Source organism: Calonectris borealis, chromosome 1 (genome assembly GCF_964195595.1).
Source record: "Calonectris borealis chromosome 1, bCalBor7.hap1.2, whole genome shotgun sequence".
Lineage (NCBI taxonomy): Eukaryota > Metazoa > Chordata > Aves > Procellariiformes > Procellariidae > Calonectris > Calonectris borealis.
Window position 1 is genome coordinate 1,566,760 of NC_134312.1, and position 27,151 is coordinate 1,593,910.

The 27,151-nt window shown below is 45.3% G+C and overlaps 2 protein-coding genes across 4 annotated transcripts in view; one reads left to right on the top strand and one right to left on the bottom strand.

The window, feature by feature from the left end:
- Positions 1–9,096: 9,096 nt before the first annotated feature.
- Positions 9,097–15,019, bottom strand: LOC142078077 (uncharacterized). The gene is made up of 4 exons (XM_075140607.1): positions 14,997–15,019; positions 12,463–14,267; positions 12,095–12,138; positions 9,097–11,725 (listed from the first exon to the last, which is right to left on the bottom strand). The coding sequence occupies exons 1-2, from the start codon at positions 15,017–15,019 to the stop codon at positions 13,034–13,036; spliced, it is 1,257 nt and encodes a 418-aa protein (XP_074996708.1). The 3' UTR covers positions 9,097–11,725; positions 12,095–12,138; positions 12,463–13,033.
- Positions 13,570–27,151, top strand: part of NRF1 (nuclear respiratory factor 1) — a 71,305-nt gene continuing 57,723 nt past the window's right edge. Inside the window, exon 1 of one of the 3 annotated variants that reach the window (XM_075141669.1) lies at positions 13,570–13,728. The gene's annotated coding sequence lies outside the window, so the exon portion shown is untranslated. The remainder of the gene's footprint in view (positions 13,729–27,151) is intronic. The other 2 variants (XM_075141591.1, XM_075141599.1) reach the window with 2 other exon arrangements.

A 27,151-nucleotide genomic window follows, 5' to 3' on the forward strand; every position in this document is an offset into this window, starting at 1 on the left:
AAGCGAAGCTGTACATCTCCCAGATTCTTACACTGACTGGAAGGATGCAGTAGAGTGACTGGGAGGGGCGAGGATGTGTCCTGAACTGACGCAGGCTGTGGAGAGAGGGGAAGGAATACAAAAGAGCTGAAATCTTGGAGAAAGAGTCGGGAAAAGAAAATCTGCAATGGGCTAGAGCTAATATAAGGGGGATACCCGAGGGACTGTGAGCATGCAAGACCGCTCTCTACACCAAGCGGCACTGTGACGTGCACAGGAAGTATCACATCAGAATTTCAGTTGGTTTCTCAGGGCTGAACATCTGCGGTGCCAATCTGGCAGAGCAGCCAGCTGTCTCTCAAGGCCATTTCTGATTGACTTGACTGCAGGAGGAGGTGCAGCACCTTTCCGACTTCCAGGTAACTTTATGTTACAGATAACAGAACAGTCAATTATAATGTGATCGACCCAAACTGATAAAGGCCTGTAAAGCTTTATGCTGTTTCTCCAGCTTAAAATGTTCCCTCTATGAAGAGGTAAAATCATAGTTTTGTGGCATTGCTTGTAGGCCAACTGCTGTCATTATGTAGGCTACTGCACTACTCCACTGAATCTGTTTCATCTACATGTCAAGGAAATCATGGTGGGTATCTTGTTTCCTTGCTAATTAGTCTGCAGTTGGCATGTTTTCTGAATCAGGTATGTGGTTTGCAGTACCACTTTGTTCTATGTTGTGCATCGACGTGTCTTCCTCGGCATTTACTGATGTTCTTGCTTCCCCATCACCCACCAGGAAGTCTCTGGTCACAGCATATACTTGCAGCTATTTCCTCCAAGTATCAGCATTCTAAAGCAAGAGATCTCTTGCAACCTCTGTATTTAGCATCTCGAGCTAAACGTTTAAAAAAATAAATTAGAAAAAAAAAATCATTCCCTTTTTGTATGATATATTTATTACACAGAGCTTTAAGGGACAGATGATTCCGAGCACTGAGGTAGGAACTGCTTAACATCATGGGGCAGCCCCCGACTGTCACTGTCAGTTTGCATCCCAGGATCAGTTCGCAGGAGAATTTGAAGAGCAGTACAATCTCTTGCCAAGATGAAGAACGGAGTTAAACAGCAACTGCACGCAGAGCAGGTGTTTGGGGAAGGATCTTCCTCCTGGGCAAGTTATTCTCCAGCTACCTATTGCAGCATTGTGCGCAGTTTCCTCTGAAGCAGCTGTTATCTGACCAGCGCAGGAGACGGCGTGCCACACAAGACAGGCAAGTGGTCTGATCTGATACAACGGTTACAAGTAAGGGAAGCCATTTTTACATCTGTGATAGACTGAGCTACAATGATTTAAAGACTCCAAAGCAAAGTTTTAGTATGCAAAAATTATGGAACAAATAGTGCAATATCATTATATGTTTTCTCTTTAAAAAAAAAAAAAATCTGATTTCTGCATGATGCAATTGAGCACACCAGATGGTGACCAGTGAAGTGCAAAGGACAAAGACTCTGCTTTCTAGTGTATCTGAAAAGTTGCCATTCATTTCTTTGACAACAGATGAGAAAACCCTTCCAACCATCCCAAACTGAAAAATGAAACACTTCCCCCCCGCCTTTTACCTCTCTCACGCCTTGATCCATCTCAATTTTGCACGTAATTCAGGCTCCCTGGTGGTTAATAAAGACCAACAGACATCTCTAAAGAAAAGTTTGGACTTCAAAAGGCTCGATTCTCTATTTCAATGTGTTGCTTCAGAGTGCCACAGGCTGTGCTGCTGACTTCTAAGGGCGAGTCTTTGGCTCAAGTGGACGTGACTTTACAGGGAGTCTCCGCTGCTGCGGGATGACACTTGCAGATATTTCTGGTTTATCACAACCTGTAAGAGTTTGATTCTGTGAAGGGCTTTTCTGCCTGCTGGGGTGCAGAACTTATAAGCTGAGTTTATGATGAATAAAGCCTGTTCTGCTCAAATCCGCAAAGAATCTTTTGAGGGGAAACTGCAAGCTGGAGAGGCCCTTTGCTTTATGGGCACAGTGCAAGGGAACTTTGTGGCGTTACCTGCGTCACCTCTTGCAGGGAGTAACATTTTTCTAGTGTTAGGGCTTCTTTCATTTTGCTGTTACTGAGCAATCGTGCACAGCGTGCTGCTTTGGGTACGCGAGGTTCACATTTCCGGTAGGAAGTTGTATTCCAAAGCCCTGCTGTTAAAAATACACTGGATGTTGATGTGCATGTTTGTGGGTGGGGCACAGCAGTGCGGAGGGGAGAGTCACAGGACTGTTATGTGATGTGAGTGACGGCTACGTATACATATAAAAAGCTTAAAAAAAGATATTATTTACCACATTTGGTATTAGAATTTTTCAAGATGTATGTGAGCAGCTTGCCTTCTTTACTCTTTCTTTCAGTCAGCATTTCTGTATTGTCTGGTATCTCCTAGCATGTTATTTTCACATTAAGAAAAGCATTGTGGATCTTTAGGATACCTAAGAAAGCCTTGAGAAGTGGCATGTGTCCTTTTGTCTCATTTCTCGTTTTAAGAAGTGTCCTTGCTGTTATTTCCCAACTTCAGGGGAGGATAGCTGAGGACTTTTTTGCTCATAAATGGTGTCTCCATAATGAAGCGGTTACTACGGTGAATTTTTAAAGAAAAACTTTCATCCAAAAGGCATATTAGATGTTGGCACTAAATAGTGTCAGCAGAAGTAAATAAAATAAAGTTTTCAGTAGGTTAACACCTGTCTCATGTGCTCATTTTTCACTGTCTTGGTTCCTCACTGCCATTTCAGATGTCCTCCAGGAACAAAGAGAGTCCGATTTTACTGTCTTTTGTATAAGCCTCTCTCTTTCAAGCTTTCAGTTTGTGATAAAAAAAGGCACAAGTCTTTTTTTTCCTCTCTTTTGTTAGTAATTGTCATACAAAAGACCAGAAGGAACAAAAGATTAGAACTTACAGGAATGGTTGCTCTCTGAGACTTGCTGTCTAGGTACCATTACACCTGCAAGTATTGATGTCTTCCATTTCAAATACTGGGATGGCTTTTCTTACATCCTAGTGTGTTATCCGCTATATAATTACCCAGTTACTGGTAGTTTTCTGGAGGTATTCAGTGAATTCAGGAGTCCTGCTTCTTGCAGATGCTTTTGATGTCCCCTTAGTTTATAGGGCCTTCCCACCCCGGCAGCCTCAGACCATAGGTTAGTCATAAGAGAATCCTGGGGAGAAAATACCTTTTTCCCTGACTTTTTTTGGTTTAGGCTGTACATAATTTTGTTAAAGGTAAGAAATATTTAGTTCTTTTAAAATAAAATATAGTCCTTTAAGTCTGCAGTGTTCCTTCTAGGTTATTGCTATATGACTTCAGGAGAGACAACCAAAGGTATTTCTTTTATTTACTGTTAAGGTCTGATATATTCATGACTAAGCTAAAGTAAACTGTGTGTGAAATCTTTTTTATGCAAAACCTGGCTTAGTATCAGCATTTCTCCCAATTGTCTTCTAGATGTAATTGGCACTAAAAAACAGAAATGTTTAAGAAAAATGAGGAAAATATTTAATGCAACACATGGTTGCAACAGTTTCCTTGGAATGGCCGTGATTATATGCCATGAAGGCAGCAGTTTGCTCTTTGGTGGAAATGCTTGAACCAAATGCTTTAAAAGTTCACCTGCAATTACTGCTGAATGTTAGAATATTTTTAATAGCTGAAATTGCAAGGGATAGCCCAAGTCCTCCTACAATCTAAAAGGAAGCCCTTTTTTAATGTTAGCGCGTAGACCGGACTACATGGGTTATATGAAGAAAGCAAAAATACTTAATGCTGTTTAGTGCAAGTTGAAAATTACATTTAACTTCATAAAATCTTTTTCTCTCTCAGGGTGATTCAAATAGGTCATACATCTCTTGCGGGCACTTTTTCCACACCATTTAATAAGAAGTGCCTGTTCTGTGAAGTACGAAGATGACCAGGCTGGGAGAAGAGATCTCCATGCATACTGAGATGTTAAACCAGCAGTTTACGAAACTGATGTTGGAATTACAAGTTGTATTGGTCAAGCAATTAGTTACAATAATTATTGGAGTTGGGTTTTTCTTGCGTTTTCTCAGTGGCAATATGGTCAACACACGTGAAAGAGACTTTAAACATGGGTCATCTCACCTTGCTTTGCATGTCTATAGCATAGCTATCTCTGCCTGAGTTAGTCATGCTGGGATCTTCTTATAGATAAAAAGAAGATGGGAAACAGGCATGTGAGGCATGACCACTTATGGACCAAAAAGTCTGATGTTTCTTTTCCGCATTTATGGCAAACCGCTCATTCCTTAAAATATTTCGTTCCTGGAAAAATTAATTTACTATCTATGACTTCTTTGACCTCTCTTGGTCTGAAAAAATGTTTGTAGAATAAATCTGCCCCCAAATCCTCATCCGATCTGATGGATGTACTACCATGATGTAACGCTTTGCATGTTGAAATCACAGTTACAACTACTTGCATTGCTCATTGCATAGCAGGAATGAGCTGGCTCCCTTCTTGTTTACACAAAATGTTGTCTGTGACAGCTTCTATGGGTTTCTTTTCATGGCACTTTCATACAAATGTTATCTAGATTGATCGACCTTCTTGAAACCATAATATGTTTATGTATGGAGAGAATTTCTGTTCTGTGACATTTGCTTTTGATGATTCTGGGAGCTTCCCATCCTTGATTTAATGTATCCCTCACTAGAGATGGTTGTGGAGGAGCAAGTGGGAATGCTTTGCATTTGTAGGATGGATTTTTTTTTCATCAGAGAAGGGGAGGGGCCTGTTGATCTATTTCATGTCTGTAGAGTTTGACTGGGTTGTAAGCAGATTTTATCAAGCCCCTAAGACAGCAGAAGTGAAGGCTGGATCACAAGTGATGTAGATGAGTGATGTCATGTTCCTAGTTTTCTTAACTTGACCTTTCTATGGAAAGTGAATTATGTTGCAACACCAGTTGCTTCATAAGAGAGCTCCATAAGGAGAGTTATGGTTGGTTTAAAGCTTCTGACGTGACTTGCAATCTGCTTATTGGCAACAACCCAATGCTTGCAGAAATGCAAGGAAGAAAATGCCAACGCTTACGAAATCACTGCTTTTTCTAATACTATTGATAGTATTGCCTCCTCTAGTGATGTCAATTTTGTAATCTCATCTTGTGCTTCAGTTCTTCAAGGTAAGTAATGCTTTATTTATTATTTAAAGCTGAAGCGCGCAGACCTAGTGAAACAGGCATCTTCTGCTGGGGTATATCAGAGCTTTATAAGCATGAGGCTCTTTGTCTTATCCTAGTAATAACCGTTGCGCTTGCCATGGTGTCCGACTCATCTCAAATGATATGGCCTGAAATGGTGTCCTTGAAAGCAAGAGTCCTCCTTCTGTCACCTGTTGTTTTGGCTCCTGAGATACTTTATCCATGAAACCCAGCACCTTCTGAAAATAGATATAATATTTTGGGAGTACCTGATAATTATAGCTTGCCCTTTGGGAACCATCCAAGGAGTAGCTCTATTTTCTTAGAAGTGTACATGCTTTTATTGATTCCTCATCCTTTTCCATTGTCTTATGCATGTGGCTTGCATAATTTCTCTTGCCATCACCAGAAAGCAGATAGAGAATAGGAAACTTTTCAAGCTCTTACACTGGCAGTTGATAACTTTGCTTTTCTTGCCTAGAACCACAGTTAGGGTCCGTCGCAATGCTTTGGCAGGTCTTAAAAGTTCTTCACAACCTGGCATTGCAAGCTTACTTGGAAGAGGAGATCAAAGTAGTTTTAACAGTTTGTGAGGTTTCAGACTGGGGACCTCCTGGGGGTGTCTCTGGCAAGCTTCTCAGTGTCTCTTGAAATGTCCCAGGGTCATTCAGCTCTCAGACAGCTCCAGGACTGTTCCCATGCCTACACGTGGCAGAGCTGTGCTAGTCCTGAGCTTAGCAGTAGTCAAACCCACAGTTCACCACTGTCTTTACAATGGTCTTTCATGAAGTAAGGATTGTGATGTCTCCTTTCTCTTAAAATTCCTTCCTTTCAGCTCTTTAGGAGAAGAAAATGCACTACTTTCAGCCTTTCATTCCTATGTTACATTTTTAAAACCTGTTATTCTTGTTGCTTTCCTCTGTGCTTCACCATGCTACTGCTTCATCAGCACAAGGTGACAACACCTCCGACATGCAGTTTTTCTTCTCACATGCTGCTACACGAGAGTCATAAAACTGAGACTCATGGGATTAATCTCCCCTAAATCTAAATGTCTGCATCGATGCCTGGACTAGCCGTCTAGATTCTTTAGTTCATATAGTAAGAGTTCAGGATGCGATTCTCTGATTAAACGTACGCAGAGGCTTAAAGCAGCTCAGGGTGTCTTGTTTAGGTACAGGAACTCACATCTAGTGAGATCTACCCCACTCTTTGTGATATATAAGATTTTACTGAAAAAAACAAATGCAAGTTTAGTGTGGATACAGAAATGTAAGTTCTTCACAAAGTGATGAGTCCAGGGAAACCAACAAGGCCGTGGCTCAGGGACCCGAAGGAATTTGATATAAGGCCATAAAAATGAGTATTAAAAAAACTTGAAAACTTCTGTGACTCTAGTAGTCTTGGATGATGAGGGTAAAATTGTGTGAGATTTTCTGCCTAATCTTCCGTTAAAAGAAAACCACCCGGCCTGCGCCTTTTAGGCATCCCTGTTCAGGCAACAAAAATACCTCCTGACTTCAGCACGGTGGTGTCTGAGATGCGGAGAAGTGCAGCAGAGCTAGACAGGTCCTTGGAGAGGAAACGCAGTCGTCTTGAGCTTATCACTCCTGCACAGTTGTAAACTCAGCTCTGCTCACTCTCACTAAGAATAGCCAAGTGTAATTGTGTTCAGACGGCTAGCCCAGCCAGCGGAAAATCGCCTTGCCTGTTACACAGTTTAGGCAAAATTGCCTTGAGTAACGAAGAAAAGCAAATCATAAATATCCAACTTGGTGTAATCAGTCTTCAATGACTGCTTGGGGAACGTATTTCCCTAAGAAAAGCAGATTGGACCTGAAGAAGCATCTCGCAATGAGCGGATTCGCAGCACTGTACAAAAGGCATTGCAACAACACGTTATTTGGAAGCACTGTATGCTACAGCCCGCGTCAGGAAGAGGGCAGCTGGTCTAAGGAGGTGTCACCCTGAGGCTGGGCTCCCAAGCTCGTCGGAGCAGCACTGGCCACAGCCACCCCTGCCAGCTCTGTCCCACAGTCAAGGACTGGGATTATCAGGTGCTCCAGCAGCAGTGCAGTGCTGGTACAGGACAAAGCTGAGCACGGAAATTAGATACTCAAGTCAGGCTACCCCTGTCCTAAGAATGGATGAAAAAAAAAAATCTTCACCAGTGTGTTTGAAAATGAGCTTCAGGCAAAATGTGGGGATGGGAGAGGAAAGCCTTCCTGCCAACAAGTTCCCAGCTCATTTCTTCCTTTTTTACAGCCTCATATTTGTCTCCCCATTAACTGTTTTTGCTGTAAAATCTACTGTAGCTTGGTGCTTAGCTGCAAGGAACACTGCAATGGACACTGAAAAGCTATACATAATAGCCTAAGTGGGCTCTTACGTGCCATTCTCTCTATAGTTGTTACTATTACTGCTGTTGCACAGAGATGAGAGAATGGCACTCATCCAGCACTGCCGTCTTTTATTTCTAAATACTCTGGGTACTGGCAGAATAGAAACAATTAATCACTAGTTATGAGAAGCAGTGAAGAGGCAGGCTGCTGTGGGGCAAGCCCAAAATCCAGACTGCTTTTGGTTACTAGTTGCTGCAGAAAAGGAACCACAAGTAAAGCTGCTGTCCCAAGACACATCATGTATCGCTGGTGTTGCTGCACATTCAGACCCCATTTTGTTGTATAATTGTATGCCAAAACAAGGGTCTCAGCCCCAATCTGGGCATCTTCTAGATCTTCACACCATGCAACCTTTCTCCCCGCTGATGACAGAATCGAGGTCTCCAGAGTCCATAGCACAGACGCCCTTTCTACTGTAACCCTCCCTGCTCCTAAGGGAAATGGTTTGAGGCTCAAGGCTGCCCCGGAGCACTGCTGGCCCAGGTGAGTATCCAAAACAGAACTTCAAAAATAGGCAGCAAAGCTCTAAAATAATTTATTACCGTCCAAGAAAACAAATCTTGAAATTAACTGTTGACTGCCTGATTGCTTTCCATACTAGGGTTTTTCGCTGGCGCAATTACGAGTGTGAGCTGTCTCTGGGTGGTGATGCCAAAGAGCTATAAGGAAGGTTAAGCTCTGCAGTTAGAGTTACGGCATCATAGCCCAGAGAGGCCATACTGGAAACTCTGGTCTTGAGATGGCTCTCGTGATGCTGAACCTGCAAGAGAGAAAAAATCTCTGGACGTGTCTTTTCCACGAAGCTACTGGCAATCTGGGAAAGAGACCAAATATGTTAAATAATAAAAAGCCTGGAGAACTGGAATTATATGGGAAAATGCCTCCTCCTCTCTCTAATACCTGGCAAAGCTGATCACATATTACGTTCAGCCTCTTCACTCTGTCCCATATTGCACTTTAACAACTTCAGATGCTTGTCATACTCTGTGCAGAAAAACGGCAAGATCAGCGTATGCGGAACTTGACCAAACTACATTTGAGCAGGAGTGAAAATAAGCTGAAAATATCTGAGAAGTGTCCACAAAGGTGGAGAACTAGGTGTAAGGAGATCTAAACTGAAGAGAGGGGATATTCAGATGAAAGACCAGAAATCTGTATTTGCAGAGCCCTGACCGGCTCTGGGGCATGCTGCGGGAATCCACTGTCCTAAAGCAGCAGCTCTCCAGAATGATTGCACCTGTAGAGACTTTGGTAACTACATGAACTATAACAGAGCTTTTCATCACAGGAATCCTCCCGAAACTCAGACTCAGCTTTGGTCTAATCTGGCTCCAGAGAAGCTGTGGCAGCCAGAGCCCAATCAAGGCTACTTATAACAAACTCATTGCACTATCAACATTCTCCCTAGAGTAATGAAAAACAGCCTGGCTCTTTATGAGCCGTGCAAATCTGGTTTATTGCACATTACTGAACAATTACTGTTGCAAAGACTCACATTAAAGGAAAGCAATGGATGCAATTTTTTTAATCTGAAAAAGAGGGAGAGAAGGAAAAGGCGAAGCAGCTGTGTCTATAGTCTTCCCCTTCAGTCTGCACTGTGAACGTTTAAAAACTGCTCAGTTAGTTCTGCTAAATCATCAGGGTGTTTTGTTTACAGCATAGTGGGTGAATCAGTTACTTTTCTCTTCTATGGGCGTAAGATTAGAATAAAAACTCCATATGAAAGAAAAAAGACTCATCCACTTTTTCTCCTCTGATGATACAAGATGCCAAATGGCTGGGATTCCACCTCTTCCATCGTTTGCAAGCACAGGCAGCCAAGAAGTGCCAACAGCCAGCGGATGTTTTAACTCTGAGGCAGCTAGGACATTCTGTGGCAAGCAGAGCCTGAAGAGAATTCCTGCCAGGAGCGCGTCTTCTGCTGCACCACCATGTGCAGCTCCTTCATCTCCAGCATGCCAGAGATCAGCCTTCCCATATAAACCCAGGAAGGTAACAGATTCCTCTTTGTTGAATGTCTGTTGTCGTAAAATAAGCAAGAGTTGGTGTGTTCAGGAAGTCCTAAAGCTAAACCTGTGTCACTGAAACACTTTCTGGAGAAATCTCCCTCCTGCCCACGTTGGCTTAGCTGATAGGAGCAATGTGTTGGATTGACCTGGTCTATTGACACCAGCAAGGGCATGTGTCTCATTCCCTTATGAAAATACAATCTCTGTGGTCTCTAAAAGTCAATAGTACTCTTTCACACTTGCAAACATTTTGGTTGTAACGCAGCCACACTCCCACAGAAGAAAAGTCTTCGCTGGAGCTAGAGCTCTTCACCTAGGGCTCTTATTTGTGCATGGACCCTACCGTGACACCTGAAAACACACAAAATCTGTGACCCAAGGCTGGTGGCACTTTCAGGCCAGACCTGTCTGAGGATGTCGGCCAAAGCTCAAAAGCCACTTATACTGCTGGTAATAACCCACCCATTTCACAAAGCAGTGCCAGCTAATTGACCCAGGCACTCCCATTCCCCTTATGCTTTCCTGTGCATCTTTTCCTAGGCAATCCTTCCTTGTTACTCATCTGTTTTCTTGTTCTGTCCCAGAAGCACCAACCAAAGACAAGGTGATCTGCTAAAACAGCCTATACATAGTCTTCTGACCTCTCTCCCATGGCCTCACAGCATCTGAGCCGACGCATCCAGCTGGTAACTTGTCCTCACATTATCCCTTCCACATTTTCTCTTCCCAGATCGAGGATGTGGCCAGGTAAACCTTTCCAGGTGTGCCCTGTCACCAGAGCTGCCTTTCCCCACCGTGCATCATTGTCCTTCCCGTCTTTCCCTGAATGCTGGATACGGCACGTCCTAACCAGCCCCTGGCATTCCTATAGGTGTGCAAGCCAGGCTCCCTACCCTTCTGCTGGCCAAATGTACGTTTGTACTCGCAGTTAGTCTTTTCTCAACCTTTTCACGTAGCATTACTGGTCTATGACACGGCGCAGTCTGGATCTCCACAAGAACCTGGAGAGACATGCGCTGATGCTTAGTTTTTCAAAGAGAAGGAGTAAGTTTGTTCATACTGGGAAATGTTGCCTCTCTGGTGGATCCTTCTGATACATCCCAAATGAATGTCCATGCTGTTCCCTGTCGAGAGGCTTTGGTCCCGTGTGCACTCTTCTCTTCTCTTCATATAACTAAGAGCACTTTGAGAGGGGTGGAAAAAAAATGAGCACATGTGCCAGCCACAGTCCCAGCACATTCAACAGCCATTGACTCATAAATGTGCACTTTCACAAGCCCATGGTTTGATCTGCCCATTCCAAACCGATTAGCAACATGTGGCCTTGAAAATATGCACCTGGATGGGACCCCGAGACGTCATGTCATTCATCCCTCTCCCTGAGGCAGGAGCAACTCTACCTACAGCATTCCTGAGCGGTATTTTGTCTAACCTGTTGTTAAAACCTCCAATGGGGGAGACTCTGGAGTGTCCCAAAGCTCTTCCAGTATTATCACATCCTGCCATTATGAAATTTTCTTGGTGGCTCATCTAAATCTACCTTCCTGTCATGTACCAGGAAGTGACCTTCCTCCTGTGGAGATTCTGGGTCACTGTGGGCTATCCCAGGCCTGTCAGGCAGCACGGTCCTAGGCCTCGGTGCTTGTGGCCCTGCTCCAAAACTGCTGATTAGCACAAGGGAATTTCACTGCCGTTACAGTCCACATCAGCTGCCTCCACACGTCTGCCTGCGTTGGCAAGGCACTCCCCAGTCTTCGTGCAGCAGCAAGCCCCAGCCAAAACACCTTCACAGCTCTGCAGCAAAAGTTACATCCATCTCAGCAACTGGTGTAAGTCATCATTTGGCCCAGATCCACATTTCGTACCTACAGGAGGCCAATGACAGAAATCCAGAGCATCCACAACTCAGAGTGACTGAGTCTATGGGCTAAGATGACATTTACGCAAAAATCAGAGGTGTTATTTTCCCTACAATGCGCTGTGAGAGCGTGCATGTGGTGACAAAGATCCCAAAAAAATGCAGGGGCACTGTGGAACGACAACTGGAGTGTGACTCTGCAAGCGGACAGCCGATCCCGAGCTGACCTGACGTGCATGCCAATTGCCTCGGATGGCCCTGCAGACAAGGCACACCAGTTAGCATTTGTTTTCCATACCATGATTTCCATATGCTTGCATCTTCAGATGGGTATAGTACGGTCATCACTTCCTGCCCTAAGTCATCTACTATTGCTTTATTCTATTGTAAATAGAAAAAATTCTTGGCCGTGTTTCATTCCACCTATCAGATGAAGTTATTTCTGTATTTTCTGTATTTGTCTGACTATCAGTAAATTTGCAGAGTGCTGTGAGCTGGCAGGCATGTATAGAACGCATCCCCTTTTACAGGGACTGGTACTGCATGCTTCAAGGGAACTTGTAAAATCCCAGTAGTGGCTATTAGTATAATGACAAAAATTTTATCATTTTTAGTACAATGACATACCCATGGAAGAGGTTTCTACTAGGCACAGACGGTAGGCTGATGTCCTGAGACGAAACAAATTACATACATTTTATGCCAACAAAAATAAAATTATGATTACTCTAATATAAAAGGCTACTGAATTTTTGACCTGCCAGATCTCTAGCACAGAGTACATAATAAACACATAAGATCCTTAATGAAGGAATATTACTGAAAATATTTTGCTTTCCAGGCTGCTCTTAACAAGCTTCTGTTAACTTTTCTCCTAGTTGTATTTCCCATGTTATTCTTTAGGTGTGGATAAAACATCATAAATTTGACAGCTTTGGTGCATCAGACTTCAAGTCCCACCTTAAGACTCCCTCCTACAAAACACAGATTTATACCCATTTTTATTATTTCCTTCATCTCCTTTTTCCTCTGTGTTTTAAATCCTCCTCCTTTATATTTCAGGTTCCTACTGAAACCCCAGGCTGCTTGGGGACAGGGGCTGCCCTCGAATGTGAACACCTTCCTCCAGAACAAGGCTGCGATCCCAATAGATGTCTCTGAGCCCTAACACAATAATACAAGAAATCATTAGCTTCCATATACCCGGGAAGGGTAATTAGCAGGGCTGAAGCTGAGTTCAGTTCATCGATACCCACTGGGCAGCAGCGGAAACGAGAGGCTTTGTGGGCTATGTTCGTGTTCAGGGCAGAAAGCAGGCGGTCAGTCCGCTAACGATCTTATCACTGTTTTCTTCCGTGCAGAAGGGACACCCGTCCCCTTGGCAGGAGACCAAGGTGCTTTTCAGAGGAACTCCAGCGCAGAAGCCACAGCTGCTTCGAGCCAGCGGCCCTCACCAGGAGCGGGCAAAGATTTACAGCTACAAACAGATGGCCTCTCACACACCCCGCCAGCCTCCCGACATGCTATTTTGATCTTTTTTTTTTTTTTTTTTTTTTTAAACCCAGATTAGCTCAGCAATATGGTTTCTCCCACCCCAAAACAACCAGGGCGGTACGCGGCAGTGTGCAGGCGGGAAAGCCGTGGCCCAGCAGCTGGCTGGGATGGTTTTAAACGGGCTTTTCCCACAGAAAAACGCAATTGAGACCGCAGCCCGCTTGGCTGAGGCGCCAGGTCCAGCGCAGCCCGGGCTGGGTCGCCCCGCCCGGCCCGCCGCCTCCTCAGGGCTCTCCCGCCCGCCGCCCGAAGCCCCTTCGCTGGGGGGGAGAATGGGTGCGACCTCCCCAAGATGGCGCCGGCACCCCCTCGCCCCCTCCGCGCCCCCACTCCCCGCGGGGCAGAGGCACCGCGACCTCCCCAACATGGCGCCGACGGCCGCCCGCTCCCCGCCACCTCCTCCCTCGCCCCTCCGCCGCCCCGACCTCCCGCACATGGCGCCGCCGCCGCCCGCCCGCCGCGGCCCTCGCCCTCCTCATCATGGCGGCGGCGCCGGGCTATGACGCCATACGTCCTCCTCCCCCCCCTCTCTCCCTCTCCCCCCCGGCCTCCTCCCGCCGCCGCCGCCGCCGCCGGTCCCCGCCTCTCCCGCTCGCCATTGCGGCGGCTCAGGGCGAGCCGCGCCGCGTCCCCGCTCGCCTCCCTCCCCGGCCGCCGCCCGGCAGAGGCTCCACGGCGCAGGCCCGCCGCAGCGCAGCCGCTCTGAGGTGAGTGTCCTACCGCGCAATCTCCCAGCTCCTCCAGCCCGGCGCAGCCGCAGCAACGCGGGGGCCCCCGCCGGCCGCCCAGGCACCCCCGGCTCCGGCGCCCGCGCCTCCCCTCAGCGCCGCCGCGGGGCCGCCTAGGCCGCGCTAGGCCCCGCCGGGGTGTGTGTGGGGGGGAGCGCGGCCCCGTGGCGGGCCGCGGGCCGCTCACGCCCGGCAGCCGGAGCGGAGGGGGGGGGCTGGCGGCGGGGCGGCGGCTGCGGGGCCTGCGGGGCGCCGGGGGCCTCTCCCGGCCGCGGCCGGGGGAGCCCGGGGGGACGGAGCGCCCTCCCCCGGGGGGGCAGCGGGGCGGCGGCGGGGAGAGGGAGGGAAGGGGAGGGCGGGTGCGGGCCGGCCCCGGGCCCACGCGTCTGGCCGGGGCGGGTGTTACAGGCTGCGGGAGCAGGTTGCTCCGGCCCCGGTGTGAGCCCGTCCCGCTCTGGGGAGGGAAGTTGGGTCGCGGCTGCAGCCATTTGCGGGGCTTTTCTTCTCCTTCCTTTTTCCTTTTATTTTCTTTCCACCTTTTATCCTTCCCCCCCCCCCCCTTTTTTTTTTTCTCCTTTTTTTTTTTTCCCCTTTTTATTTTTCTCACTGCAGACGGATGCCTTGTGGCAGCGTCCTGGGCCGGCGCTGCCCTTTTGTATATGAGTTGGGGAGGGCAGCGAGTTTAAATGCTGTTAATCATGCAAACAATTTTTTTCCCCCCTCTAATATGCCCAAAAGGGGGTATAAGTCGTATCTCTTTGTTCTTGGGTTATACAACATCTGGCTTAGGAGGACCTGGTTCGTGACTGAGGTGCTCAGGACCTTGTTAGCGTAAATAATAATTATGTGGCAGAAATATTCGGCTCAAAAGTCTTCATGCTTGTGGGGTTACTAAGTCTTAGCTTTCTTGCAGCTACAGATAATTTTCATAGCATGGGGAGATGTTTTCTGTGCACCTCTTCAAGATTTGGATCTCTGCTTTGTGTTTTTTCCCCTCCACTGAAACTGTCTTTGTTATTTCCAGAATTCAGGATTTTTATCTTAGGAAGGGCATTGTAGTTACGGTTTGTCTCTAATGCGTTAGCCTTGCTATTGTCCAGGCACGGTTTTAGACCCTCTTCCTGTGTCCCGGACACTGTGAGAGTATTTTCAGAGTTGTGGCGGCTGTGTGCAGTTGTTATTTTTCAGAGTTTCGTTTGTGACATCATGGCAACTTGTGTTCATCCTTATTTGAGCAGTAGCATTACCTTGTCTTCTGATTCATCTGCATCACGGTTGCTCCTTTTTAAAGCCTGTTACATTAAACTTTTAATGCCCTAATATTGGGGAAATAGATGAGAGAGAAATTGTTCGTCTTTTTAATTTAGATTTTCATGCCTATGGTAAAACTGGGAGCAACAATTTTTTTTTCATTGGGGGAGAAAGAGGAAGTGTATGACAATGATGGTCACTTTGGAAAGGTCGGGATGACATTAGCTTTCTTTGGGGTTTTAATCTTGTCCATCATGGATAAGTGTTATATGTAGTGTTTAATTAAATAATCTCATATGCTCATGTAATTTTCTACATCTGTTTACTATTTTATAGAGTATCGCAGGGGTTTTTTTTATTGCATTTTACTGTATCGCAGTTGTTTTTCAGAAGTCTCACGTCATTTATGTATAGGCTTTACAATGAACGAGACATGGGCTCTTACGCATGTGCCATAAATACAGTGAGCTGGGGAACCCTCTGCCTCGTCCAGTACGTGTTTTATGCAATTTCACGTACTGCAATAGCATCTGCATTTTACAAAGTGTGTGGCCTGATGTACGTTCACGTTACATAGGTGGAATGAAGCACGGGTCTTGTAAAGCGTCGTTTGTTGGCAGCCTGGATAGAGCCAGTGTTCGCACGTGTGTAGGCAATGTGATTTTTGGCGTGGAGCTGCCTTTCTGTTGAATCGAAATTTTTCTGTGGATCCCATTAAGTCACGGCGTTTTCACTTCATACCTTCTGTGCTGCACGGATGCTCCTTTGGAGGTAACTTGGCCTGGCCATGCTCTGTGTAACGAGTGTGTAAGTTATCCTGATGCAAGTTTATGTTGTGGATGTGGACTGTGCCATCCCAGCTGTGCTGCTCAGTGTGCTAGAAGAAGAAATACCCTGACCCCAGAAGTAAATCAGCCATCCTGGCAAAAACCAGCTCTACCAGCAAGAGCCCTTGGTGTGTGCTGTGTCAGTCGGAGGTTGCCCTTCTCTGTAGCTCCATTGGGAAAATGTGTGGCATAAACTTCTTTGCAGAGGATTAAGCTATGGTGAGCGAAGGCCACTTTGCTTCTGAGTGAGGTTGGCCACGCAGGGGTTTTACGCGCTCTAATATTGCACTTCAATTAATTGTCTCAACTTTCCTGGACAAAAGCCCCATGACTGGTTGGCTGCACAGATGTCAACTTTCAGACTGCAGGTATTTTGGCGTGAGGACTACTTCAAGTGTTGGAATTTCATAATTTTTCTGTCGCTCAGGAGCCTGAATCATCTTTTCTTAGACTTAAACCAGCCAGTTTCACTTCTGGCAAGCTCAACCTGGAAGATTTCAGCCTCATAAGTGAAAATAAAGAACCACAAATGACTGCAGGAGCCCAGGTTGGAAGCACTGGGGCTGCCTTTATTGTAAATTTTGCTTCAAGGCTACGTCATGTCAAACTTCTGCTGCCACGTGCTCTGGGAATATTTCCATTACTGCTTCCACCTGCTCTTCATTTACCAACTGAGGGAGATTTCCATGCAGCTTCTCAGTCCCTTGAAGGCTTTGGGAATTATTCTTTTTTTGCCTTACCCTCCTCTATTCTGGAGAAGTATCGTCTAGGAAGGAAGCAGAGTGCAGTGACTCTGCCATGCCCCTGTATCCCTTTTACCAAGAAAATTTAATACAGACTTTTATACATAAGAATGTTATGTGCTGTCAGTAGAAATCAGCTTGAGTTGATGATTTTCAGTGCAAGAAGTACTGTAAAATTTAGCCTCGAACTTTTATCTTTCTTATGCTGCTTCTGAAGTAGACCCATAGGAAAAAATACAGCTAATATTTTTTTGTATTACTGATTACCCAGTACTTGAGTTATTTAATAAAATAATTAAAAAATATACCCCTTTGTCTTTTTAAATAACTTACGCTGCATGGTGGGGCTCTTACTTTTACTATGTAGTAGTTACAGTAGTAGAAAGATGGAAAACAGTGCTGAGGTGGCACTTGAAGCAGATACTTCTTGTGACTCAAGCAGCTCTCCTCTAATGAACTTCATTAGCTCTTTGATACATAGCTATTTGTTAAGCATGCTTGTGTAAAATAAGGACAGGCTACAGCCAATTGTAAATCAAAATTAAGGATAAAAGCTTCCACTTATTCCAGTTTAGTTTTCACACTGGATTCAGAGCTCTATTGCTGGTTATTGTGCTCCTCTGGATCTTCAGTAAGGCTCATCCTGCTGAAAGTCTCACACACCACTGAAGACCCTCTATGTGAAGGAGTCAAGTGGCATGTAATCTCTAGCACGGTCTCTCGGCGCTGGGGCAATGTTTTTCTGTGTTTAAAGGTAATCCATCCTCTTATGGTTTTGAATGCAGTTGTTTGTTAGAGGATCAGTTTAACAGTTTCTCACATTCCCACTGTTGAATGCAGATACGCGCCTTTGCCCCGATCTGTTTGTCGCTTGCAGTAGTGAGTGAATTTGTATGTCAGCTATTGTGAATCTCCTCATCAGCTCGTTTTGTGTGTGAATCTAAACCAGGTAAATACATCCTAGCAAACCCCCTGTTTTTCAAGTATTACAAACCATAAAATGCTGAACATTACTAGCATCTTCTCTTTTCTTCCACCTAAAACTTAAGCTTCCACCAGAAAGTCTCGTTGCTTTCCAAAGTAAATGGCTGTACCATTAGCAGTGGAGCGTGGATAAAGATTTGAAGGTCCAGAGTCATGCAGGCTACCAGGGCTTTGTACCGTGGGTGGCAGGAACCTCTCACCTGTCCAGGCTAAACCTGGACCATGCGGGCACCATCCTGCTTTGGGGAGAATTCAGGTCTATTCTGCAGTGTATTCACTGCAGCAATTGCAACAAGGTTCAATAGTTATGGTGTTTTGCTGATACCGACCCTGCTGCTTTTGCTTTGTCCCAAAAACTGCTGGGGTTGAACCAGTTGCCAGTGAGACAGGCCCATTGGGAAGGTTGGCTGGAGTCGTTCCTCCCTGTGCAATGGCACAATGTGCTAGGAAACCTCAGCGCCTGTTATCCTTTTGGGGACAGTACAGTTCATAACTAGGAGCAGACCTTGTGTTCTCCCCAGGAATGTTAGTAAGGGGGCAGCTGGGAGAGGATGGCCAAGTAATCAAGGCTGTACGCCCACTTTGTTTTGGAGATCGCCTGATGCGTTTAGCTCTGCGGCAAGGACTTCTGTCTGAGGCTGGTCTGGTTTTGTTGTGGATGAGTCGCCTGCCAAACTCTTAAGAAGGAGTCCCTTCTATTGACAGATAGAAAATGGGGAGGTGGAGCTATATTTGGTGAAGCACGTAGGAGAGTGATAGGCATCCCGATGCGCATTGACGTTTTGATGTCAATGAAATACCATGCATATTTTTTTTTTTCCCTTTTGTAAGAAAGATGTAGCTCTATAAAAACTGTTAGGACACTTTGGATGGAAGGTGTATTCCATCCGAGCATTGGCTCTGTAGGATTGAGAAGTCCAGCATCTCCTTTTCTCCCTGTTTTTCATCCTTTCTTAGAAACGATACTGCTTTCAATGGGTAACGGAGCATATTTTTGTGCTGGAGAATGAAAGCAGATGTCTCCTCAGTACGGAGCATGGTGAGGTGTGTTCTGCTTTTGGTGCTGGGCTCTGAACCTCTGCTTCCTCACTTGCATTATTTTTGTTGGGTGTTGATTACTTTCTGTCTCTGTGAGGCTGTGTGTAAGGCAGCTGTGTGAATTATTTTATCCGTTTGCTCTTTGTGCTGTCTGTGTTGCCTATAAATAATAAATGGATGGCTCAGATGCTGCAGACTGATACTGACTTGGGGGGTAACTCAACTTTTTCAGTACTGTTACAAAATTCAGCTGACTTCAAATACATAAGCAGAAAAACATGAAAGTATATTTTCATTTATAGAGTGTGCTTCTTGCTTGTAACCAGCGTGATCAAGAAATGCAATCCAAAAGAAACTGAGTCCCTCCCACGATTCATTACATAACCATCTAATTAAAGTAATCAAAAGGGGATGACTTCGAGGCTTGGAAAACTTCCCCATAGTCTGGGTCAAAAATACTTGCAAGACCACACCCCCAGAGTCTCTACGCTTTATTTACCTTGCAACATCCTCTATAGAGGACTGGTGTGTAAATTAATTCTTTTCCCCATAAGTTTATTTTTGATGTCAGCCGTTAGAGTCTCCTCCTGCTGCTGCTGCAGCCGCTTTCTTGGGCACAAAGAAAATCCTTTAACTCCTGTTTTCCCTTTTGAAGGAGAAGGGACTTCAAATAGTGCTGCTCCCTTTCCTCCCTAGAAAGAGCTAGTTGATTCGAAGCTCTTCTCATAGTTGCTTTGGTTTGCAAATTGTTTTTTCAGGCTTATTACATCTGCACCATGAGTATTCATGGCAATTGGCAGGTAAATCAGTAAATTGGGTCTCTTGCTTGAGAAGGAAATGGTGTATGTTCCTGTGATGGCTGTAATACTTCAACCCTGATAATGAGAAGCATATGTAGATGGAGGTGGTGGTGAAGAAATGTGAGAGACATCTAAGGTACAAAATGTAGCAGCAAATAAAAATTCATGGTCCATTTTCAGTGTATCGGATATGTGGTTGTGCATTGCAGGAACTCTAAAAACTTTAAATTCCCACAGGATTTGCATATCGTGCTATGTATTCAAAGCAGGAAAAGCACCACTTGGGCACTGACTTAAGGGAGTCAGGACTGGAAAACCACGATGGCTCCATCACGGATGTTCTCCACGTGTGTGGAAAGCTTGAGATTCTGGTGGAGCACTGCTCCTGTAAGCCATACTGACCCACACCCCTTCCCAAACTAAGACAGAAGGAAATAACTGTGCTTAGTAAGAAAGTATTAGCGCATGTACTCATGTGTGTGTGATTGTCGTAACCGCGCTTCATCTTTTAACAAGTGGCTTGGGTCTTGAGTGTTCAGTTTTGCCTGTGTGGAAGACAGCTGAGTACTAAGCAGGACGCTTGGAGGGCACAGTGGCCTGCTTAACAGACTCTTTGTCGATACGAGAGAGAAAAATGTTTGAACCAGCATTTAAATCCAATGTGCAGGTACTTAAGACTTAAATAACTCTCAGACAAATCTCTTTGATCTAGTTGGGCTGTAGATGCACTTTTTTTCCAGAAAACACAAATCTTAATCTTGCACAATATGCAGCTGCAAATGTAACATGCACTGGATTTTCTCGCATACTTGGTGCGTTGTTTACAGAGGTTTCCCTTTTCAGGGTCTTTGCTCATTAGTTTCCAGTGGTTTTGCTGGGGAGTTTTTCCCCCTCATCCGCAGTCTTTTGCGGGGCAGGCAAACAGACGCGTTCTTGAACCACAGGAAACCCTTGGGAGGGAACCTGTACTTTCCCTTTTCCCAGTTCCAGGTGTTAAGGGAGGAGGTATCCCGTTTTTTACTGGCACTGAACCGAGCCTCGCTGTACTCTGTCACCTCAGGTGCCCTAAAGGGCACTGCAGGGTAACCGGAGATGCCTGTTTTTGTGAGCCTGGAGGAGAATCCCCAAATTCTTCCCCGTGTGAATGCAGATACGGTCGTTGACATCAGAGGCTGTCTGCAGACCTGTGAATGCACAACCCCTCCTCTTAAACGGCCGTAGGGAAAAAAAAACAACAAACTTAGGTAGAATAAGATCTTGAAAACAAATGCTATCGTAGTGTGTATTTTCCCGACGGGATTTAATTTTTTTTTTTTTTTGGAAGACAGAATGCCCTGGGTTCCTAATCTGTTTGCTCACAAGACAGAGGGCCTCAGTATGTATTGCAGGGTCAGAGAGCAAATGAATTGAAAGCGCAGAAGTATAAAACTGCAAGAGGAGAAATTTTTTTTTTTTTGTGTGTGTGTGTGGTCTGGGACAACTCATCACTGCTTAGTCCATTGTGTTGGACCTTCTGTGCACACAGGTTGAATACCTGTACCCTTCCTCATCCAGCTAAGGTGGCACCACCCCTCCTAAAACCAGCTACAGTCATACTGGTGTAACTCATTCTGGGTTTAGGATCAACCATACTGTATTAAGCATTTCCCTGAAGACTGCATCATTAACAGCACCATCAATGAGGGGTGAGCAAGGCTTGCCATTTTAGGGTGGAAGTTAGATAATTAAACGTGGTTAGGACTGTGTCGTCTGCCATATGCTAATCCGGTTGAATTAATGCGATGTGAGGACCAAGTCCTTAAGGTAATCTGTCTAGCCAAGATTGAAGACAGAGGACCTCGTCCATGCTGGATGTCATGGTTAACGTGATACTTCACACCTCCGAGTCTCGGTCTAGACAAGGCCGTGGCGTGTCACATCGCCACCCTCTCACTCGAATCCCTCGGTAAAACATGCTTCCATTATGTTTTTCTGTGGTAGTCCAGCATAACCACTAATCCTCTCTTTCCATAAAAGAGGATTAAAGCCAGGAACATTTGCACCTTAATGCAGCCAGCTAGGGCTGCGCTCTGTCTTTTAGGCAGTAATCCTGTTGGGGCGAGGGCTGCGCCTTTGTGCAGTGCCAGGAATGCTGTCTGCGATCAGCAAATAGCGGCTCTCTCGGCAGTTGCGCTTACTGGGTTAGTAATTCTTAAAAGACCGCTTTGCGTGTTAATTAAAAAAGCTGTATTGACTAGAGATGACTAACTCGCTTCACAATGATGAAATGATTTCTGGGCTATGCAGGTCAAAATAAAATAATTTGAAATTGGGATTTCTGTGTGGTTCTTTAAATAAAATGGAAGAATGTGTAAGTTCTCAAAGTATTACCTTTGAGAATGCTGTTTATCATATGTTATGTTTTCTTGACTCATGTCAGACTACACATCCTGCAAAAAATTCTAGGGAAGAAGGTTCTGCCCCAAGTGTTACTGATGAATACTGGTAAGGGAGAGTCACCTCTGCGTGTCGCACCCCAAATGCTTAACATGAAACCTGCAGAGCCTGGGGGGAAGCACAGGAATGCTAAATGAGAATTCCACCTCATGGTTTACGATTTTACGGTGTAGTTTGACTTCCAGTTTTGGATTACAGTCGCTGGCTAACATGGCCCGGGATGTGGTGGTATGCCCTTCCCATGGGTTTCCGAACGCTGAACGCGTGCTAACCTTTTTCTTGGTGTCTTCATGGGGGGGATGGATTCCACTGTAGTAGTTTTTTTTTTTTTTTTTTTTTTTAAACTTACGTGAATTGCTTAAAATTTGAAAAAAAGGAAAAGTGGAGCCCTTCTGCATGTACATGCTGTGCTTTCCCTGTGAACTACCATTGCTCTGGTTGAGAGAAGCAACTGAAGAGAAACTGCTTTGGCAGCCAGTCCAGCCCATTTCAGCTGCTGGGGTAATTTAAAAGTGGGTTTTTTGTTTGTTTTTTTTTTTTTTTTTTTCCTGGAGAGCTTCAACTTCTCTCTGATGTGCTGCTTCCGCTTCTTGCTGGCCTGGGCAGGAGGAAGACCAGGCATCTGCTCCAGCTCGCCTTGTGCGGCTGGGTGGAGCAGTGAAGTCCTCCCTGCACTCGCTATTGCCTTTGTGCCAAAGCCTGAGAAGTCTTCAAGTAGAAACCACCTCATCCTTACGTTCAGCCCATAGCTTCCTGCCGGCTTTTGGTGCTAAATACGTGAAGTTAAGCTGCAAAAAAGACTGGTTGCAAATTGCATCATACATCATGAAATGAATGTCCTATCACATCGCCAAATGGTGGCTTTCAGCAGAAACTTCAGCAGCAAATAGGCGTTTCTATGCCTAATAAATTCGTGTAAAATCCTATTTGTTTCTTTTCCAGACTTTGCGTGTGAAGTTTTTCCTGCAGTGTGTGCTGTGTTTGCTCTTTTATGTGAAATGCTGATAAAAAGAGCACGTTAATAGAAAGGGCTTTGGTTTTGTTTTCTAGAATCAATTTTATTTTAGGTCTTTTCACGCTGAGACTGGTAGCATAGGGAATTTTTTTCCATCCTAATTAAAAGGATCATTATACTAATGTTATGCCACAGGAGGACGCTGTGGAACGAGAGCTGGGTTCTGTAGTTCCTCTTAGTGCTTGAGTTCCCACGTCTCTGCCGACATGAGGCAACTGTCCACGTGCTGCTATGAGCCAGCGTGAAATAAGATGTTCACTTCAATTTTGATAGGAGAGGTGTAAACTAGCGTATCTTATCTTGCCTTTGTGCACAGTATCAGTTGTTGCTGCTGACATGAGGCAATGTCTCAAGTCCTGGAAAGTCAGTCCCAGCTAAAACCTTGCACAGCTTCCAGACTGACACAGCTTCACCAGAAAAAAGGCATTTTTTATTGAATTGAGGTGTAGGCCAGCAAATTCTTTCCATGAACAAGGGAGACTTTTTACACAGCCATGGAAAAATAGGATTTTGGGATTTTAATGTGCGTTTTAAATGAGTTGTTGTAATAATTAAGATATTAATGGATCTTGTCCCTGAGGAATGGCATTGTTTCCTTATCAAACCCGCAGTGGTAATTCCCTCTAGGCACAATTTTATACAAGAATGATATCAAATTTATCCTGAAGGCAAATTAACAAGTAATATTTAACCACTGAGAGACACCAATGCAACGTGACAGATGGACATCATGGAACGAGCTAAGTCTCTGCTGTCGGGAGTCTGAAACCTCCTGCGAGGGAGGACGTGAACATCCTCTTTCCTTTCTCCTCATGGAGGAAAGACCAGGAGAAGGTCTGGGTCTTGCTTGTTGGTACGTGGTACAGCCGAGTGATGGGAGATGGGGGCATTCTCGTGTGCTTTCGGTTGCAAGTTGCACTTGCAGAAGCCAGTGCAGTTGTAATCTGCTGGTCTAGACCTCCTGCCATCTCAGATTTCACCTGAAAGTGGTTTCTTAACCAGCATCGTCAGGAAATGCTGCGAGCAAGCTCTGTGCCCGTGCGAGTCAGGCCTGGCTGGGAGGTGGACATCTCTGCATGACATCTGGCTTCCACGTACCAGCCAGCGTTGGTCCCAGATAGAGGAGAAACGCAGCCAGGACAGCACCAAGCCAAGACCGGCCGACTCTCCTCTGTTAGAGGTTGTCCTCTATCCTCCCTCAGGAGGCTGGCAGCTCCTCTAATTCAGACCATCTCAGAGCTATCAAAACCGGACCATTTCTGGCTGTTGTAATCGGAGGGTAGACACAGGTCTCGCAAGACTAACGAAGTTTGATGAACACCGGTGATTTCAGTCATGGCTCCTCATGAAAATGGTATATGATCTCTTGGTTTGTGTTGCTGTTGTTTCCGAATGAGATTAGTTCTTCACGGTTGGTATAACCATTGAAATCTGCTGATAAGAAACCAACTGTGTCAGGATGTATGTACTTGCTTTAAAAACTGTATAGAGGGCTTTGTGCCAGAATAGCAAAAAGCAGTACCAGACAATTTCAAAGGTATAATTACACTCAAACAGGATTTAATTTTATTAGTAAATGGCAAATGATTAATTTCTCACTGGATCAGTTTTCACTTATGAATTATTCCAGGCTGTCTTTGCAGGGAATTTGGAATTTATCTGGACATGCAGCCGGACGTTTGAAATAGCTTTTTAAATAAAACATTCCTCTGTACTAAGTGCATAGGAAGTGCTTTTTAATCTGATTGAATACATGAAGTATGAAACCTAGTTAACTGAAAAAACTCCCTCACGTCACGTTGGCCCGGATCATCAAAGGTATTTTAGATTCCACCCTCTCGTGAGATGAGACCGGTGCCGATGGTTGCTCTGGCAGGCAGGCGGATGAGGTGTTGCAGCTGCAAACAGGTGGTAGTTCTTAAAATAAATTCGGGTGGTGTGGTCTGCCTTGCCCACTACGGTGTAAACCGTGGGCCCTTAGGAGCGAGGAATGCCGCTCAGCGGGGCACATGCTTTGCATGTGAAGCCCTGCGTGCCACCGCCAGCATCTTTGTGACCTGTGCTGGGAAACTCTGCTCCTGCCTCTCTCTGACGGCCGAGGGATGGAGACAAGCACAAGGGTAACGCTGAGCATCATCACTATCTCCTTGCAGCATTGTTGAAGAAGCAGCATCTAGTGAGTAAGCACCGTGGCTTCCCTCCAAGCTAGGGGAAGGGCAAAAGCTGAGCAGCAAATGGCTAAAACCTGATTTAGAGGCCCATTTCCTAGCAGAGGTGCTGGTCTGTGTGGCTGAACACCACTGGAGAGCTGCAAGAAGGGGCTTAGCAGGTGGCGACTGATGGCTGCAGCAGCCACCCCGCGGCCCACGGAGCTGCTGCACGAGAATTAACACACCCAGATCACAGGAGCCCCGTTGATTAACTCTCCGCAATCGCCTCCGAGAACAAAAGTGCCAGTGTGATGTCGGTTGTTTAATGCAAAGCAAACGACTTATTTACAGCGGAGGCTTGAATCCATTAAGGGCATGTTAAACTCCAGATGCTTGTCAACTTTACAGAAAGAGTGGAAGAAAGGGAGGAGGTGTTGCACGTTTTCTGGAAAACACTCAGCTTGCCGAGCATGGAGCAGCATTTAATTGAAGTTAAAACCATGAGGAGGATGACCAGCTTGAATAATAAACCAGATTTTTCCACCCCACCCTCCCTTTTTTTTTTCTTTTTACTCTGGTCTCAAGACTGCTGTGTAGTGGCAGACAAAGTACTATGTGCCGAATTCCTGTGTGGAGTAGGGTTGTCGATAAGGAATTGGTACTGACTATGGTGCAGAGTTCAAGCAGAAAATGGGCTGTGAAAGAAAAGAGTGTTTCCATTCCTTTGAAACAAATTAGGAAATGAGCCAGAGGGATTATTCTTGAGAGTGGATATGCAGAGTTAGCCCTCTCAAATAAGTCTTCTAAACTACTTGATTTAAAAAAACAAAGCAAATTTAAGAAAAAAAAAATTAAAAACCTCCAGGAACATCTGATGTCCCCTGAGCCAACTGAGCAACCACAACGTTGGCATGTCTCTTCCTTTCTCTTTTCTGCTTTCTTTACAGTATGCTGAATACGAGGGCATGGCTTTGGGGAAAACGCCATTATAAACCCTCCTCTACAAGAGAGTGTTTGCAGCCCGTGAGGCTTCATCAGTGCCCTGTTCTTTGTGTTTCGGTGGGTCCATCACTAGCTAACAGGCTGTTTTGTACTTTTTTAAATACCCCGTCCATGCTGTGGAGAGCTGTGCCTCTGCGGACACCAGCCTAGACCTCTGCACGCACCTTTGTAGGTTTAGATATCCACCCCCCGATGTTTAGGTGAAAGGAGAATGAGGAGAAGCTTGATGCAGGCTGGCTGTTTTCAGAGACACGAGCTGATGCAAGCTTATCGCCCCTTTTTTCAGTACTTACTGCAGCTTCCCTTAGCATCTGGTTTGTTCCGATATCATCTAAATTTAAGATCTTTTCAGCAATTCAAGGCCAATTCTTTAGAGAATGCTAGATGGGCCATGTAATGCAGCCTTTCCCCTGAGTCTCATCGCTGGGAAGAGAAGAGGGTCGATGACCCGACCAGCCTGAAGTGAGTACAGGGATGGTACCTCGAGCTGGAAAGGTCAGCGTGTCTAATAAACTAATTGCTGACATTGATCACTTATAAAGTGGATTCTGAACAAGTATGTGTGTCTGTTAGTCTTCTGTTTTTCCTCCTGTGTAATTTCTAAATCTTTGCTAATATCACTGTAGAAGGCAGAGCCGCTGCTTGAGCTCGGGGCATCCATCAAATAAGGTTAGTTCCTCTGCGCAGCAGTGCCATGCAGCTGCCTGGGATGGGATTTCATTCCTCCCAAACCCTTTGGTTAGGAAAGGTTGTGCTGTAGTGCCTCGAGCAGGTTGCGTGCGAGTTAGCCTCTCCGTTTGCTATTGGTGATTTGCTAGTTCTTGCATTTTAGTTATAAAATGTCATACTCATTTTTATGTGGATGTCATTACAGAATAAAGAACTCTTCCCCTATGGTGTTATACCCATAGTGACTCACCCTTGATATGAAAATATGAGGCCTGAATTCTGACAACCAGGATTATTTGCAAAGTCTTTATTTGATGAAGAAGCAAGTTTTGTAAGAAAGACAACCCACCCTTTTTCACAGTGACTTCTTGGGCTGTACAGTGTTGGCTTACAGAAGAGAGGTTTGCTCTCTGAGTGAGCTCTGAAATGCCCAAGCAGAAGGAAGGTCTGGTTGCAAAACTTGAACATGAGAACTTTATATTTGGTG

What these genes read in the sequence shown, in the direction of transcription:
- LOC142078077 (XM_075140607.1), bottom strand. Translation starts at nt 15,019, where the DNA reads ATGCAGATGAATCAGAAGACAAG. An exon ending in CAGATGAATCAGAAGACAAG is followed by an intron (nt 14,268 to 14,996) that starts GTAATGCTACTG and finishes AGAAAATAAAAG; the next exon opens with GAAAAAGGAAGGAGAAGAAA.